Source organism: Fringilla coelebs (assembly GCF_963513975.1).
Source record: "Fringilla coelebs genome assembly, chromosome: 2".
NCBI classification, from domain to species: Eukaryota; Metazoa; Chordata; class Aves; order Passeriformes; family Fringillidae; genus Fringilla; species Fringilla coelebs.
In genome coordinates this window covers 11,201,607-11,219,796 of record NC_140029.1, presented here as the reverse complement: position 1 = coordinate 11,219,796, position 18,190 = coordinate 11,201,607, and the positions used below count along the sequence as shown (strand labels likewise).

Below are 18,190 nucleotides of genomic sequence, written 5' to 3'. Positions count from 1 at the left end.
TGGCCTGAACATATATTAATCCATTGAACTCTATGTTTTGTGGGACCCTCACCACTGAGAAAACCAGAAGAAAAGGATCAACAGGACCCCATCAGGATTCATGAGGAAGTTGAAACTGCAGTGAGGTCTCCCCTCAGTCTCCTCCAGGCTGAACAGAACAAGTGCCCTCAGCTGCTCCTCAGACAGCTTCACCTTCAGACACGTCACCATCCTCGCTGCCCTCCTTTAGATGCTCTCTAACAGCTGAATGCCTTTTTTATAGGGTGGCACCCAAAACTGCCCCCAGCACTCGAGGTGAGCCCCCCCAGTGCAGAGCAGAGCTGGACAATCCCCTCCTTGCCCAGCTGGCCATGCTGTCTCTGATGTCCCCCGGACAGGGATGTCCCTCCTGGCTGCCAGGGTACTGCTGGCTCACATCCAACTTTCCATCAGCCAGGACCTCCAGGTTCCCTTCCCTGGTGCTGCTTTCCAGCATCCCATTCCTCAGTCTGTCTGTACATCCAGGGTGGAGGAAAAGTTTACCTTCATTTTAGACTATTTGCATTTGTGGGAATTTTAATTAAATAACCCTGTTACTATACAGACAGGTCTATATAATTAAAGTATAATCTTTATCTTGTAAACAGCAAAGAGTAAAACATTGATTTTAAGCCTCTATGGTCTTCCTTAATAGAGATGGATGAAAAATCTGACAGACAATGGCAGTGTCTGTCTTGGAACTGAAGTTTTAGAAAGCCCAAGTCGTTGCAATTGATTGGTGTGCAGCAGTATCTGAGCATTGCTCATTGCAGATGAAATCTCCCTCAGATACACAGAACTTTGTTGTAAAAATATGTGTAATGGTTTGCCTGAAGTTACTTATTTGATATCTAGTATTTCACCATCAATATTAGCTCAATTCATATGTCAGCACATATGTATTGAAAATCAGTTCTTACATTCTTAGTCTTGGCATAACTTCTTAAATATATGATTATTGTATTCTGGATTTGTATGGCAAACAAGAGTAATAAGGAATTTTAAGATGGTTGGCAAGATAATATGATATGTATTGTGTATATACACACATGCATTTAATCATGCTTTTATGGCTTCAATGGCTAATACAGACTTTTTAGCCCTGCATGAATTGACTGTGTTTCATATTTTTCTTTGCTTAGCTTTTAAAATTTTAATTAATACTGGCTGTTAGCATTATGCAAATTTAAAAAAAAATTAAGCCTATATATACTTATTTCTTAGGGCTTGTGACACTCCCACATTTGTCCAAAGAACATTTACATTAAATTTCTTTTTGCTATACATGAGGCCATTTTTGCGTATGGCTGATGATAACATGAATGTGGACTACACTTAATTAGCAATCTATGACAAGCTGTCAGGGGAAATTCAGCATAACAAAAGACTTTATTATATTTAATGGAATCAGGTCACTCATTAAATGAAAGTAAATCCAGAAAAATGTCAACCTTCTGATCCCCAAAATGCCAGTTATACTATTCTTATTTCAAATTGAAAGAACAGAAATCAAACTATAGCATTCATTTTCCAACAAATTTTCCTCTCCACACCACAAATAACAACAGTTATTTGTAGTAGTTTCAACTGTGAGCTCGAATTAAGTTGCACTCACATGCTGGAAATTTTATGTCATTGCAGGTAATCTATGAATAATTTCTACTCAAGGCAAGTTGTAATGCATGAACTGTAACCTTGTTACGACTTTGTGTTTCTGCACTTTTGGGCCCATCTGTTTTTCTCTACACTTGATCAACCAAGCTAAGACAACCTACGCCTGTTCTGGTGGTACAGAAAATGTTCACAAATTATAGCCATGTCACTCCACTCTAATTTTTATCTTGTCCACATAGCACAACAAATTGATTTGCTGTGGCAATAAACAGTGAAATAGTCTCTTCAGTGTCTAGTAATTAGAACTAATACTAGTAGACAAATTAAAAGGCAGCAAAACAAAATGTCTCCATCAGGCACTTATAATAACCTTCATAATACATACAGTAGATGTTGTGAAGACTAAGGTGGATAAATGAGGAGAATGCTGATTTTGGCATCCAGCTTACTTTCAGATAATTTAGCTCATCGCTCTTGGCTGACACCAGACCAAGAATAATATTAAAGAGTAATAAACTCCTTCCAGCAAACCTCTGATTCCATGGTTCACTGGTCTCAGACCTAATCTATCAATCCATTTACTGCACAGTAAAAGGTAAGAAACCCATTACAGATCTGTTACATGCCATGGCAGGTGGTATATGACAAGAACTGAATTCATCACAAACTCCAGTGCCGAGTACCCTTTTGTGTGCTTTGAAGCACTAGGTGGTTACCTTACTTGGCTATCACAGCAGAAGATACTTTAAGCTTTGAAAATAAATGAAAAATTCTTGATGTGAAGGCATAAAAATGGTCATAAAAAACTTCATTTTTCATAATATTAAGACTCCACAAAGAAAGTGCTATTTTCATTTTTACAAGAAATACTGGCTTTGGAGAGGCTACAATAAGTAAAACCAGGATAGAATTTAAAAGTCATGCCTTTGAAATATGGGCTATAATCTTCATTCTCTGCTTAAACTATACTGTATTAGGTAACAGCCTATTAGTATCACTATTTAATAAAGTTGTGTAAGGAAATGTGGTGTTAAAATTATTACTATCCAAAGGAAGAAAAACTCTTTGCATACCTACTCTCAAGGTCATCAGCACATGATATAAACAACCAAAAGCAAAGACAATTCTGAAGTAAAAGCTAAAAAGATACTTTTATGTGACTGCAATTCCCTTCATACTAAATTTCTTTTCTAGGTTATTTCTATTGCTGTAGGGCAACAGTTTCTGTGACTGTAAAGAAGGTTTGAACATGACTTATTTCAAATACGTCACCCTGAAGGTTAAGACTCACAGGTGTTGTCCCCTATTCCCCTGCTTGGCAGATCAAGGCAAAACAAAAATTTGTGATAACTATAGGAGATATTTGGCCACATCCTCAGCTGGTGTAAATTTTCCCAGCTTCTCTGAAGTAAGCAGAATTACTCTAGTGTACACCAGATAAGGACCTATCTAACATTATTTATGTAACTGTCATGTATGTTTCATATCTTGAAAATAGTATCATCCTGCAAAATGAGATAATCATAAACATTAGATTGTTACATGTTCGTTTCTAGCAGAGCTGCCAGAAAACAAAACATACAGTTTGAAACAAAGGATTAAAATATAGGATACACTCTTAAGAGGGGGTGGAGAGACAGAAAAGCCCCAGAGAAATTTCTGTGTGATGATGTTTGTATACTCTGCTTTGAGGAAAACAAAAAATATATCCTTATCAAAACCACTGACTACAAGTCCTCCTCAGGTGACCTAAGAATTTTGCCCATTTTGTGAGCTTTGGCTCAGAGCAAGCATCTGTGGGGTTTTTCCAGGGCTTACATATCCATATCTACAGCTGAACAAAGAGAACATTAAATTCCCCTGTCAGGCTAGCAGAGTTTCTTTCCATGACTTCTAGTTTTAATGCAGATCCTAGATTTTCAGGGCGGAAAGTGAAACAAATAATTGAAGTTTCCTAAACAAATCATGAGTAACAGCAAAAAATATGAAAATGAAGAAGTAATTATTTTTCCCTTCAGTACCATTGGGAAAATCTTACTGAACCCCAAAATAAGCATCTAACCTTTTATTTAGTTTTGTTTTGTTTTCTACATCTGCCAAGATCACAGAAAAAACAGAAAACCTGAGAAAGAGAGCACCTTCAGAGAAGATGTATGGATTTGAGTACTGTAATTTTCAAATTCAATTTCTGTTCTTTAAAAAAAAAATGGACAAAAACCCACAAGAAAATCAAACCATTGCATTTTGCACATTCTTTACATTCAGAGACCAAGGGACAATGAGAACTCAGTTTTATACATATCCATGGGTAGATAACAGAGATAAAAATTATGTGGTAAGTAGTCTCAAATGGACGATTTCTTTCCTCGGTTTATACTCTTTTAGTAGAAAATGAAATTTTTTAAGTAAAAAATTCAAAGAGTAATTATCTTGCCAGATACATTAGATCTAGGAGACATAAAATTCTAAAAATTCAGTAAATTGTAATGATTCACTAAACAGTAGTTTTTGTCTCACATATTCCACCCAAACCTAAGTAGTTTAAGCAACATTCGTGGTTGCCCTGACTGTGGCAGGAGACCTGAAACATTTTTGCATCAACCAGCAGAAAATGAAAATGCCAAGTTTTTAGGTATATGACTAATCAGTAAATGCTACATTCAGTGACAAATTTCAGATTTTCTTAAATGATATATATGAGATCTGACTCCAAGTTAATTAGTTTCTCCTGAAAACTAATGCTATCTTTTTAAAATCACGGCTTAGGTATTAACACGGTCCCTGGACTCAGCTATGTACGTGCTTCCTTCAGCCAGTAGATAACATTGTTTTGATCTTGAAGTATTCTGAATTCTTCTATATACATTGATTTCAGAAGCCCATTTATAGAGAAAAAGACACTTCTGTACAACCATTGAAATAATGATTTATGTGTTTAATCTGGAGGTTGTGGATGTGATCAATATTTATTATCCACTTTTGCCTGAGTCATTAGCCAATATTCTGAACTTTGCCAGACTGCTCCTGTTAGGAAGAAACTAGTAATAGTACCACATCAAGTTCCTTTTTATTTCTCACACCTGTGCTTGAAATTCAACTGTATTCATGGAAATGATAACAGAGTACCTGGGATGTATTCTTGACCAGAAACTCTTTTCAGTAGGGTACTCAGAAGATTATTTTCTCACTTTTCCCCCCCATAGAACTAAACACAATGAATTATTCCTTTCTGCTCCAGCACCCTGGTAACTTTAAAAAACAGATACCACAGGTTAATGCCCCTGACTGACTTAGCAATCAGTCTAAACAGAAATTCTTCAACTGATTCTACCTTGATTGTTTCCAGGCAGGCTAATCCATACCTTGGGCAGCAGTTCTCTGGACAATGCTTTCTATCATTTCTACCATGACAACACTTAAATTATCTATCTCGCTTTACCAGATATGCTACTCATTTTCACAAATTTTCAACACAAAAATCTGCTATTTCCACAAAGTCCTCCTTTATGTCTTTCTATCAGTATGGAGATCCCAGAAAGCAAAATATTTGATACTTTGCTACACAAAAACTGGAAGTGAATACTTAAGACTGGGAGAAGTGTGGTGGAAGGTGAAACAATGGCAGCAGGGCTCACCTTGGGATTGGGAACAGGAGAGATTTGGGAAGCATTTCCATAAAGAAAATCAAATATTTGCTTCTCACACACCTGAGTCACAAAGCCTGGAATATTTGCTGTTTCAACAAAAGCAACAGGCTACAAAAATGATGCTATGCATTCCACCCTTAAGTAGAAGAACTGTAATTTAGTGACTATGTTTGAGTGCAACATCATCACTCTAGTCACTAATGGTCTTGGTTTGCTATCACCGTTTCTCACAGCAGTGTATTGTACCCATTTTTCTTCCTCAGGTTCATTATGCACACAAATATCTCTTCATACAGTGAAAAATTATACATACCAGAAAATATATAATGCAAATATTCACTGCAGATTAAAATTTTATATCACAGTTATATCAGTAATATGTCTAACCTTTAACAAACGATGGTTAGCCTCCTTCAGTGTACTCTCAAGCTTATGCTTTTTGTCTGGGTTCAGTGATGCACTTCCAAGTGCTATTCCTCCAGTTTCATTTAATCGTTTCAGTATTCCCTTGTGGGGCGGCAGCTCTCCAACTCTTAACTGGAACAGACAAATACAGCAGTTAAGATGAACTGTGGTAAGATTTTCAGCTCTCTTTTCTTGACCCTTATTGATTTGTGTATCAGCCAAAGGAATAAACTCAATTCAAGACAAAATAACTGTTGCTTTCTGAATGTAGAATGCTGAAAAAAAAAAAAACCAACCCAAAAGAGACTGTATTAGTCAATCAAGTCTAAAGAGTGTTCTACGTGACAGAAAACAGGGTTTCTTAGGATATTAATCACTATTACATTATAAATTCCAGACCTGGACACTCAATACTTCATGTATATAGAGTTTAATAACCTTAAAGTGAGCAAGCACTTTGAAGAAATGTTTTAGTATGTTCCAGGCTGCAAACAGCCACCCACATGGCATGTGGTGAAAAACCCTCCACTCCAGTTTAATGTCTTAATTAAGAATGTTCATGTATGTTCACTAAAAAAGAGGGGAAAAAAAAAAAAAAAAGGGAAAGCCAAAAGGAAAAGCAAGGCATCATCAAAATGATCAAAATGTACCAGTTCTCAAACACATATGTTGTTACTGGAAACTTATATTGTCGAAGTAAATTAATTTATCAAATAGGGTTAATGTAGCTTCAAGGGTTTTATTGTTCTGGGGTTTTTCCGTGTTTGTTCTTGATTATTAACAAAAGCAGGTAAGTATGAAATGAGCCATGCTGTAAGGTAATGCATTATTATTTGCTCCATTAGAATTATTCCCTTTTGTGGAGCTCCAAAAGATGGTGGACTGTAAAAAACAAGATACAAATAAGAGATGCTAACACCTAATATTTGTACTATATATCCCTTAGGAATATTATATAGGAAATATTTGTGTATGTGAAGAGTAGACCTTTCCTGGTTCTGAACAATCTATTTAGTCTTTAAACCCTTAATCATTTCTGCAAACTGTAAGATTCATCTAACACCTCTTAAAAGAATTTATTTGCCTTGGATCTGATATCCTCCACAACAGAGACTCACAAATTCCCTGACCAACTCAATGGCATCTTCTGCTAAACAGAAGGACAAACTCACCACATGGTTGAGTCTCCATTTCATAAAACTATATTTATCCTATTTTTACTTAAAAGGAAGCTTGAAGGTAGATTTTTACTAAATAATCATTTAGATTGGTTTCTTTAACTTTGTGGTGAGAAGTATAGAACAAACTGAAAAGTTTTCTTCAGATTCTTTAATGCTCTATTCATCACTAGCTGAATTTAACTTGGATTTACAAAAAGGATAACTAGATCCTTAACCTCAAGGGAAGATAGAAAAACCTTGAGGCACACATTCTATAAGTAATATGCATTTTCCAATTACAGTTTAATTTATTATTGTATAAGTAATTAAAAATAGTTATTCTACTGAACACATTTCAAAAGACTAAACAGAGAAACTTCTGTTGAATATATTTATCAGCATTATCAAACTCTTACATATCCGTGAAAATATTTTAACCCTTAAAAACAAATATTTAATATTCTGATGGGGCTTTTTAAAGTATTCTAAAAAGTAAGTCACCTAGATGCTTAGTCTAGAAAATGTTGCAGTGATATTTTAATGAGTTGACATTTATAATTATGCATGCAGCTCTGGATCCTCTTGTGAAATACTGAATACCATTTAATAAGTGAGAAGCTATAAAATGTTAACAAGACACCAATAGAGAAATGCTATACATATAAACCAGTCATGTTCTGAGTTAGGAAATGAGGATGAAAAAGATAACTAATAATTTCCTAGTTTGGGGATATTTTTCTTTCAGTAGATTTTCCATTAATCATCTGGCTTTAATACGAACAATATATATTTGTACCTGGATTTTGAAATTGCCAGCTTTGATTTGTCTAAAAAAGTCATATGGATTCTGTGCTTGATGTCAGAAATCTTTTTGGAAATTAGCTTTTAATTTTCTTCAATGTAGAATTGATAAAGTAAGAAAACATTAGGAATAGAGCCTACAATACCTTTACTTTGCTCAGGCAGTCTCTCAACTGGTCTTCATTCCCTTTTTCAAGGGGAATACAAATAACGTTGTCTGCTTCCTCTAACCATAAAATCAACTTGTTCAAATCCTCTTGAAATTCTGATAAAATATTCTTTTCTTCCTCTATCCTGCAATAAAAATGTGAAATTATTGTTTCTATACATTTATTTTTATATGGAAGTGCTTATACATAGTGAAGGCTGACAGATAACTAATTCTTAGAATTTATACTAATTATTTTTATAAGTGGGCCACAGATTTCTTCATATCAAAAATATTAGACAAACACCAATGCCCTTTTAACATGGCATTAAATGTATTTTTAAAGAAAAGATCAAGGCACAATTTGCTACACCACTAAATTCAGCTTCCAAATTACATATGGCAGGTAGCAAACAAGCACACCAGAAAGAAAGCAGCTAATTATTCAGACTAAAATTTTGTTTGAAGTAATGGCAGGGAAGCCCAGTGTCAACAACTAAAAATTCTAGCATGGAGTGTTACCAAACTGAACCTACTAAACCTGACACAGACTCATTTGGACATATTAAATAAGATATTTCAGTAACTGTGTCATGCAATTTGGTGTTAAGAGTCACAAAAAAGTAGGTAAGGTTCACAGTCAATAAGTAGGAATAAAATGGGATTTGCAACACCTAACTTTAGATATCTACTCTTCATCTACAACTCATCTGCTCATTTTCACAATCACTACATAAATATAGAGTTGTGAACTTCTGTGCAAAAGCTTCTGAAGTTATCAAGAGATGCAGGCAAAAAAAGAAATTCAAGAACAGCAGGGAAGAGCATTGGTAGAATGTGAATTCTTGGGATTAACATTTGGAATGGGCCCTTCTTAAGGAGAAAAATTATGACTTGTATAAAAATACTTGCAATTTACCCACCAAACTTATTCACACACTGAGAATTACCTGCTTGAAAAGATGAAAGATTAAATACTTATCAATTAAATATATATCAAAAGTAAACAATGAAAAGCAGATCCTGCAATGAGGGGTAATATTTTTGTGATCCCTGTTTCCTCCCATACACAACTGGCTCATGTAGCATTGGGACATTCACACTCACACAAAGGCCTGAAGAGCTTCATCCCTTCTGATGGGCCATAACTGGCCCAACTACGTTGGCATGACAGGCAGCTGTCCTGTTTTAGAAGGCGCCATAAACAATCAAAAATACCCAAACTGTCCGCAGATTCATTCTGGAGCCTTCCACCAGAGGACTGTGCATGATCCACAGTGCTGCAGAAGAGAGTGTTTAACTGTCCCCTCCCATGAACATACTGAACTTTGTGGGGCAGGCTTCCCTTACCCCCAACAGAGCAAGACTGAGATTTGACCAATGGGCATCGAAATCGCAAAAACCAAATCTTGTCTCCTGATCCACTGATGGCGTTTGTTTCTTTCCTCTTCACTCTCTACTCTTATCCTTTCTTTTCCTAAGTGATATCTTTACACGTCTATATTGCTTCATTTATATAGATAATAACCAAAATGGCTGCAAACCTCCTTCCCACTGCAATAAAATTATTCTGAAATAAACCTGCCATGTACACACAGATAATTGGCCATTGAGTGTTGTTTCACTCTAATCTGCCCAAAGGGATCTACTCCTAACAAGAATCTCAGTTACTCTGCCTTCAGCAGTGGGTTGTACCAATATCTAATCTAAACCTCCCCTGGCCCAACTTGATGTCATGCTATGCTGTCACATGCTTTGTCTCTGGGGGGAAGGGTGCCACCCTCACCTCACTACAACCTTATTTCAGGGATTGTAGAGATTGATAAAATCTCCCCTCAGCCTCCTTTACCAAAGACAAAATTTATTTTCAGCACAAAAAAGTCAGTATTTCTAACTACACTTAGAGGATGAAAATGCTGGTTGTAATTTATATATAAACTAAAATGTTTGGCAAATTTGTGCTGCTCAATATAGTTCTAGATCAAGTTCCTGGTTTAGATCTAGAATGGATTCTAAATCAGCAGATTTATTTGGTTTTGTTCTTGAAATAGTGTATTTTAATAACTACTAGATATATAAGCCCAACACTGTTTGTTTTGGTTTTTTTTAAAGCTCAGAAGCAAGTTACTCTGGAGTATCTGCCTACAGATTAAACAAACATAAGCCACAGGCTCCAAATTGCTCTTTAGAGGAGAAAACAAGAGATTATATTTACTGTGAAAACAATAAAATTCTCCAAAACTATTTACACTTATATATAAATTATGGTTATACCCATATATACACACATATACACATCTATAAAAATACATTAGAAAATGAACACCATAAAGAGCAAAAGAATTAACAGCCCTACTTTCTTGGTTTTTTCTTAGATTTTCTAATGGAATCATGCATGAATATTTTCATGAACTGACATTTGCCCAGGATTTCTGGAAATGAGACTGATAGCAAAAAAAATGCTGATGCTCCTAGATATAGGAATATTTATTGTACTAATATATCCATTTATTACAACTCTGTATCTTTTATGGAGTACTGTTATGCAGACAGAAATTCTGGACCTTTCCAACATGCACAGATTACTATTTGGTTGCACAGGTCATGCAAAGAAGAACCAACTTTACAGCATCATACTTATTGCACTGTTCTTCACTGAGAAGTGTTCATGTTCATGATTTGAGAGGTCATATGCTCTTCTCAAGCCAAAATAGGTCATCTAAAACCAACTAATCAAAACATTTGTTTCTCTGAAAATGAGTCAGACGTTAATCTATGCTGAGATCCATAGCACTGCAACTTTAAAAATGAAGAAAAACTAACTTCCTGTAGTCCTGAAAGCAGAAGCACAGCTTCAAATCTTTCTGAGGCAGTATCCCTCCCTACTCCAGTTATAGAAATCTGGGAATCAGTCTTCCAGTGTTATACCATAAACCACATAATAAAACCTCTGTCTCTCAACCTGACCAGGTACTCCAGAACCCAACCTCTCAGCAACAGCTTTCATTTTTCTGGTTTCCTCTCATTTCTACTAATTTGTGAAGTGCATAAGTCAGTGGAGGTATTATATGATGGTACCCTGAGGATAAACCTGAGAAACATCCAAGTTTAAATACGTTAATTCTGGCACAGAAAAGGCATAGCATTCAACTCAATACACCCGAGAGCAAAATTATTGAGTGGCATAGTATTTTAAATGAGAAATCAAAAAGATTTCTTGTCTCCTAGAAGAGATAGCAATTGGCAAGATTCCTTTTTCATCTTAAGTATACTGTCAATTTTATCACCCTTATGAATTGAGCTGCAAGTCTTAAAACATTAAAAGTTTTCCTAGTCGTGAAGGAAAGAATTTTTTACTTTGATGATTAATTTAAATACTGATCAGTAGGATAAGGATGTTTTTTAACCTAAGACTTTCCAGGAATTCTTTCAGAGATGTTTTATGCATGCATATACATATTTATATAATCTATTCTCTATTGTCATCTATTATATATTATCTATATATTATCTATTATCTATTCTATATATATACATATTTAATATATGTGTGTGTGTGTCATTCTGTGCTTATGCCTGCACAGAAGGGTTTCAGAGTTCAGAAAAAAAAAATCCACTTCTTTATTCTAATCAGGAACAACATGCAGGAAAGGAATTTAAAGGTTCATTGCAATTAACAGGACATGCAGGTGCACCTTATAAGTTACTTTAACATCTCTTCTTGACCTGCTAGAATGTCACTTCTATAATAAATAACACCCTGCAAGACAAGTGTCATATTATGCAAGACACTAAAACAAAATGGTCTGTGTTAGCTGAACCAGTTAATCGAATTAAAAGTTTTAACTCCATGACTGATTACACCTTTTGAACAAACTGATTTCTATCACCATAATTACCTTGGAACAACATACACATGTAATTTCTAGGTGTTTAAATTCATAGTGACAATGAAAAATTAACATTTAGTTGTCACTTAGGGAGTATGGGCTTTCAAATTCAACCCTAAACAAGCTGGAGTAAGGAACATGAGCCCCCAGTCAACTCAGACATGGACAGAGCAAGAGAAAGCAGTTGGGATGTGGCTTGCTGGAGAAGCAGGTGACTGAGGAATAAGATATAATTCCAGCATCTGGCCCTATGGAGCCAAGCAGATCCATCTCCTGCACAGGTCTTCAAGCTGTTATATACTACTGCTGTACTCTTACAAACCAACCTAAGTTCCCAAAAAAGCTTTTAAGCTTTTTGAGCTTTAATCTCTGTTAACAAAAGATTTATTTTATTAACCCCGAAATATAACCCATTCTGACTGATAGAAAATTCTCAAACTACAGCAGAGAAGCACAGAATTTCATATGCAACTTTTTGTCTTCTACAGAACTGCTATTCTTAGGCACATTACTTTGTATTTTCCATAGTAAAACATAGGTTTCTGTTTGTATTTCTAAATTCATAGGGTCTCTTCCTCATCTACTCTGAAAGCACATCTTTTTATAGGAATCTTACATACATTATATTTTTGGAAGCAAATGTATCAATATTGAGTTTTTAATACTAAGTAGTAAGCTAATTATTTTTCCTAATTGCATTTTGTATATATGTTAATTGATAGATTAGGGATTAGTTTTCCTACCATTATTAAACTGAATCAATAACAAATTCTTGTTTGTCCACAAAATACCATGGAAAGATTTAATTTTTTTTTTCAAACTATCATTAATCCTTAGTTATATTTGTTGACTACTACATAGACATTCATGGACTATATCAGTAAGCTTGTATGTTCATGTGCAGTGTCAAGACACAACATAAAATATAAATTGCAGTTCAAGTATTTTCTCCGCAGTCAACAATGTGATAGCAATAGCATAGCAACCTGAAAGAGTTAGTGAAATACATCAGATGTTTAGAGTTTGCAACTGCACACAAGTGATGTCAGATTTATTTGGCAGGTGTCAGATAGAGAAATAAAATATACAATCATAGGACTAGGAGGGATCTGCACTTGTGATTCACGTTCCCATCTGTAAGTCAAATAAAATTTTGGTGCCTTTCACTTTTTAAAATTCAGCTGTAAATTCTGTATTTATTGTGTTTCTAAAATTAGGAATTAATGTGTCTAGTAGCTGCTACTGAGAATATGAGGCCACCAAAATTATAACAAAAATTTAGAGACAATATTTACCAAAAAATTTTGTTTTCATTCTTTCTCTAAAGAAGGAAGGGATAAATATGCTTAATTAGGGTAAGGAACTTTAAATAAGTGAAATTAAAATAGCACATAAACTTTAGAAAATGTATTTAGATGTAAATATTATGACATTTAGTTAACCTGTTTGCAAACACAATACAAATTTATGCCAGTACTTCTTTTCTAGTAATTAATTTTTAGAAATTTGAAATATCAAAAAAAGAAAATTCAGAAAAATTCAATATGTAGCTAATTATGTGCTGTAAAGAAAAAATATATTTATTGACATGACTGTCATAAAATCTCTTCTTCCTAAACCAGTTTTTAAACTGCAACTAGAAGATAATCACAGCCTTCAACATGCTGAGTTTTCAAGTAAAAGAAAACAATAACTTGCAGCTAGTGTGTTATGGAAGAAAAAGACTACCTAAGTAAAGATATGATATAAAGATACTAAAGGTATATTTACACTATAACAATTAATTTTTACTTAGAATAGAAAGCTTGTATTTTTGTATTCAGATAAGTACTTGGATGTCTTCTGGTAAACAGCCTTTGTTCTGTCATTCTTTCCATAATTACTTTAAATTCGCTTGGGTAGAGATCTCAACAAGCAGTCTGCAGGTTCAAACTCATTAAAAGTGTAAATTTATTTGCAGCTAAAATAATGAAAAATTCTTTTCCATCTAACTGAACCCAATTTTAACAAATGTCAGATCGTGATGAATAAAAACCCTGAAACTGATTACTTCTGAAACATTTAAGGGATCTATTTCCTGGGCATCTATTTTCAAAAATTACACAAGAAAGTTTTCGCCAAAGTGAAAAATAAAAATACCAACCAGCATTACTGTTACAAGTCTTTCCAGAGCCTCATTTATGAGTCATCCCCTTCTCAAGCTCCTATGTGAGATGTTGCTTCTCCTCCTATGTACACTCCCTTGGCTATCCCTGCCTGGCCCACATGTTCCAGAAAGAGCAGCACCAAGCTGCAGCCACAGCCCTGGGGCTTGCTGAGCACTGTGGCCCTAATGGCAAACCACCACATCCCTAAATCATCCAAAACTCAGATGTCCCAGTGGCATGTCAGAGCAGACACAGCCTGCTGTGGCCTGATGTGTCTGGGGGGATGAAAAGGCAGAGCAAGCTTCTGTTGGTGCAGTTTAGAACATTCAGTATTCAAAATGATAGCTGGAGTATGAAGAGGGAGAGACAGACACTTTTTATTTCCCCTCTTTTGTCTGGGCTTAGTAGCATCTATTCAAAGGGCCTTTGTGACTTCCCGTGGTCTCCAAAGTCTCCATTTCAGAGTCATGCTGTACTAGAGCACAAACTCCAGCTTTTCCAAAAACATGTCTTTTGTAGCAAAATGTTAACTCAATTAAATTCCCAATTTGCTAACTACCAGTGTATCAGACTTTCAATCAAGTTCCACTTTATTCAACTGCCTGGTCTGTTTCAAAGTTTTCAGTAAGATAAAATGACTAGATGTGCTAAAATTACATTCTCATCTAATTCTTAGTGGGATGGATTAGACTGCAAGATACAGAAACTTTAAACACTGAATTCAAACTTCTACAGCTTTGAAACTCTTAGATAAAGGCAAGTGGAAGATAACATCCTACACAAACATAAGTCAAGCATAACTTCTTGATCTTCAGTACCAAAGAAAGGAGATTCAAAGTCAATTTTAAGTCTGTGCTTTGCCTGGGATCAGCATTTGACCTTTTAAAACTGAAAACCAGCTCCTTTTTACTGAAGAGCAGTATAAGTTCCTCAAATTGTTTTGAGATTTAGTTTGTTTTCTTGTCTGTTTTTAATTAAGTTGACCTTTTGCAGTGCAAATAATTCTTATTCATTAAAACTGCCAGTCCATCATTGAGATAAATATTAGCATCTAGTGGACCTATGATCAGTTTCAGCAATTTATAGAATATCATGGTTTTGATATGGTTTACAGTTCTTATTATTCAGGTAGTATATTATTTATTCCAAATTATTTATGGAAACTGAATTAACATGGTGAAACTTTTTGAATTATATCCTGTTAAAATTTTTCCTTTTCAAGTCAGCTTGAAACTTTGGGGTTTATGGTGGTTACAGGAAATATTTTGAATTTACAGGGTCTTTATCAATGCAGTGATAGTATTGTAAATAAATAGTAGACCATTTAGCCAGACAACCTCAGGAAAACTGACAAAGCAATTTTGTAAAATTTGTCCTCTCCCCTCCAAAATATAATCAATGCATCAGAACATGAAAAATACCCAAGTGTTTCAGAAAACCCCAAAGAGACAGCCATCAGCATGGGGAACAGGAGATGGTGGTTAAGGGGGACACAGAAGACTGGCCATTACTCCATTCACCTCATACTCTCCCAGGATCCATGGACACTAGGTTAAGAATTGTATAGGACTGAGTTGTGATATTTTCCTCCATAACCTTCTGTGGCACCTCTCAGATATTCAGAAACCATAATGTAAATCCATTTTACTATCTCTTACATTTCCAACAAGGAATCTTGCCTTGTAGGTACTGAGGAATTAGGTCAATAACATTTTGTCCTACTTACAGTTTACCCATCACTTCAACTTTGCAAACCTCACTCATAACCCTCCTGAGATTTCTCTCCAGACTGCAGATCCCCACATTCTTAGTCTCCCTTCACAGTGCATCCACTCCAGACTTTGGCTCACTTCATCTGCCTCCCCCCAAGAATACTTTCCGTGTGCCCTTTATATCCTTTGACATGCACAGAGCTCTGCACACTGTGCAGAGTACAGCTTTGTTTGATAGCACCAAAACAGCTTTGGTTTTGTTTATAATACCCTTGCTGATTCAACCTAAAACACTGTGGCTTTTTCTTTTTCTGCCACCCCACTCTGTGCCTATAAACACTTTCAGCATGAAGGTCAAGATCACTTTCTGGAGTTGCAACAAGCCCAGCATCATTTGAGTATGGGATAGTCTGTTTGTCTGAAATATTCCTTGCCTCACATTTGTCTCTGATTGAGATCATCTGCCACTTGTTGCCCATCTGCTCAGTTTCGGAGTTCCCACTATCAACTCAGCCTTTGACTACCTGAGGCATAATGTCATCAGCATTCTTGGAAATGTCACCATACACCTCATGCCTCCAACAAATTTCTCACATTCACGCACCTTCTAAAAATATCTGTATCACTTTCTGTTACTCCTGTAATTGCTTCCCTCCTCCCCTCAGCCCCCACTGATCTTTGAATTCAGTTTGAAAAATACATCTAGAAGGGACTGTCAATGTGCCACATAAAAGTTCAAAACTTCATGTAAAACTGTGCAGGATTATCAAAATCAGTTTCTTTGGGCAAGAAAATAGCAAAAACAGAGCTTACAATATATAAAGTTTCATTGCCAAATAATGCTTAGCAGCATTACACTTGAATTTGAAATCACTAACAGATTTCATTTCTGGAATCCATTCAACTGCTAATTTCTTGCCACTTTATTCTGAGATCTGCTGAGCAAAAAAATGTAATGGGAAACAAAATTTCAGTCGAGCACCACTCTGAGCTACTGAGAATTAACTTTAAAGCAGAGCATAATGTATTAACTACAAAGAATAAAAATTGAAACCTATTAAAATTATTATTATTATAGTCAGTTTTCTTTTCTGGTTTGCAGAAGGTTCTAAATGCTTATATCTATTTTATTTTTCTTTAAAATTATTATATGAAGATGTGTTATACCAGATCTGCTCTCCGTTCAGTATTACCTTCATTCAATATGGTTTTAAAATGTTCCTCCTATTTTCTCATTCTCAAAATTGACTTTAATAACATTATTTAAGTATGAAAACTTAATTTTTAGGAAACATAGACAAAAATAAAAGGACTATTAAAACTTATGTGAGTCACAATATAAGCATTCTGACTTTACAGTGCTTTTTTTTTTCCCAACTGTCCATTAAAGCTGTTTTGAAAAAGAGAAATCAAATATGTCAATTGACCCATATTTTTTGTAATTTGTACTCTACTCATATATTTAAATAAATTTGACATTGTACCAACATATGCATTTTACAATGCCATAACTATATTAGCTCTTTGGAGTGTAAGTAGAGGCCACTTCCTTTAACTTTTGTTTGCCTCATGCTTTGATCTTAAGGATAAGTTAAAGCAATTTGGGTGACATGGGTTTTAAGTCTTAAAAAGAGAGAATCTGACTGTACTCAAAATCAAATTAGGAAAAATAATGAAAAACTAAAAGATGTCAAAGCATAAGAGTTATGCAAATCCCATGTCACCATGGTTATATAAAGACTGTACAGCTGATAAGCCTGTGGTCTTTTCATGCCCAGGTTCATCAATAATTGAGACCTACTTAGAACACACCACTTTTTCCTGGTAACAAGGTTTCTATCGTTTGAAATTCCACTATAGAAGAGTAAAAGGGGAGAGGGAGGGGGGAGGGGGGAGGGGGGAGGGGGGAGGGGGGAGGGGGAGAGGAGAGGAGAGGAGAGGAGAGGAGAGGAGAGGAGAGGAGAGGAGAGAGGAGAGAGGAGAGAGGAGAGAGGAGAGAGGAGAGAGGAGAGAGGAGAGAGGAGAGAGGAGAGAGGAGAGAGGAGAGAGGAGAGAGGAGAGAGGAGAGAGGAGAGAGGAGAGAGGAGAGAGGAGAGAGGAGAGAGGAGAGAGGAGAGAGGAGAGAGAAGAGAGAAGAGAAGAGAGAAAAGAAAAAGAAAAAGAAAAAGAAAAAGAAAAAGAAAAAGAAAAAGAAAAAGAAAAAGAAAAAGAAAAAGAAAAAGAAAAAGAAAAAGAAAAAGAAAAAGAAAAAGAAAAAGAAAAGAAAAGAAACAACATGTGTGGTGGCAGAAGTTAGGATAGCATGTGTTTCCAACATCTGGGAGCAAAAAGCATTCCCTGACTCTGAGACAGCCAAGACTGGGAGGTGAATAGAAGCATCCTGATGCACGAGTCTCCCTAAAGTACACCAGGAACACTTCCATCAGTGTAGCACAACACTATCTGTATTCCTCCTGGTGCAATGCCATTATTCATGCAAAGTTCACTAACTGAGGTCTCTGCAATCATTTCCCTCTAAATTACACAAACTGTCATTCTAGAGGAAAACAAACCAATCGGTCAATGTACTGAACAGAAAGAAAGGAGGAAAACCTGTGCAAGTGTTTATTTAAGAACCTTCATCTAGGGAACATAACTGGATTATTCCC

At 35.5% G+C, this 18,190-nt stretch overlaps 1 protein-coding gene across 6 annotated transcripts in view; it reads right to left on the bottom strand.

The window, feature by feature from the left end:
- The window catches only part of DMD (dystrophin), a 972,793-nt gene that overhangs the window by 373,741 nt on the left and 580,862 nt on the right, over positions 1–18,190 (bottom strand). For all 6 annotated transcript variants that reach the window (XM_084201221.1, XM_084201219.1, XM_084201223.1 and 3 more), the window contains 2 exons: positions 7,792–7,939; positions 5,667–5,816 (listed from right to left, as the gene is read on the bottom strand). In XM_084201221.1, the coding sequence (XP_084057347.1) occupies positions 5,667–5,816; positions 7,792–7,939 (298 nt within the window). The remainder of the gene's footprint in view (positions 1–5,666; positions 5,817–7,791; positions 7,940–18,190) is intronic.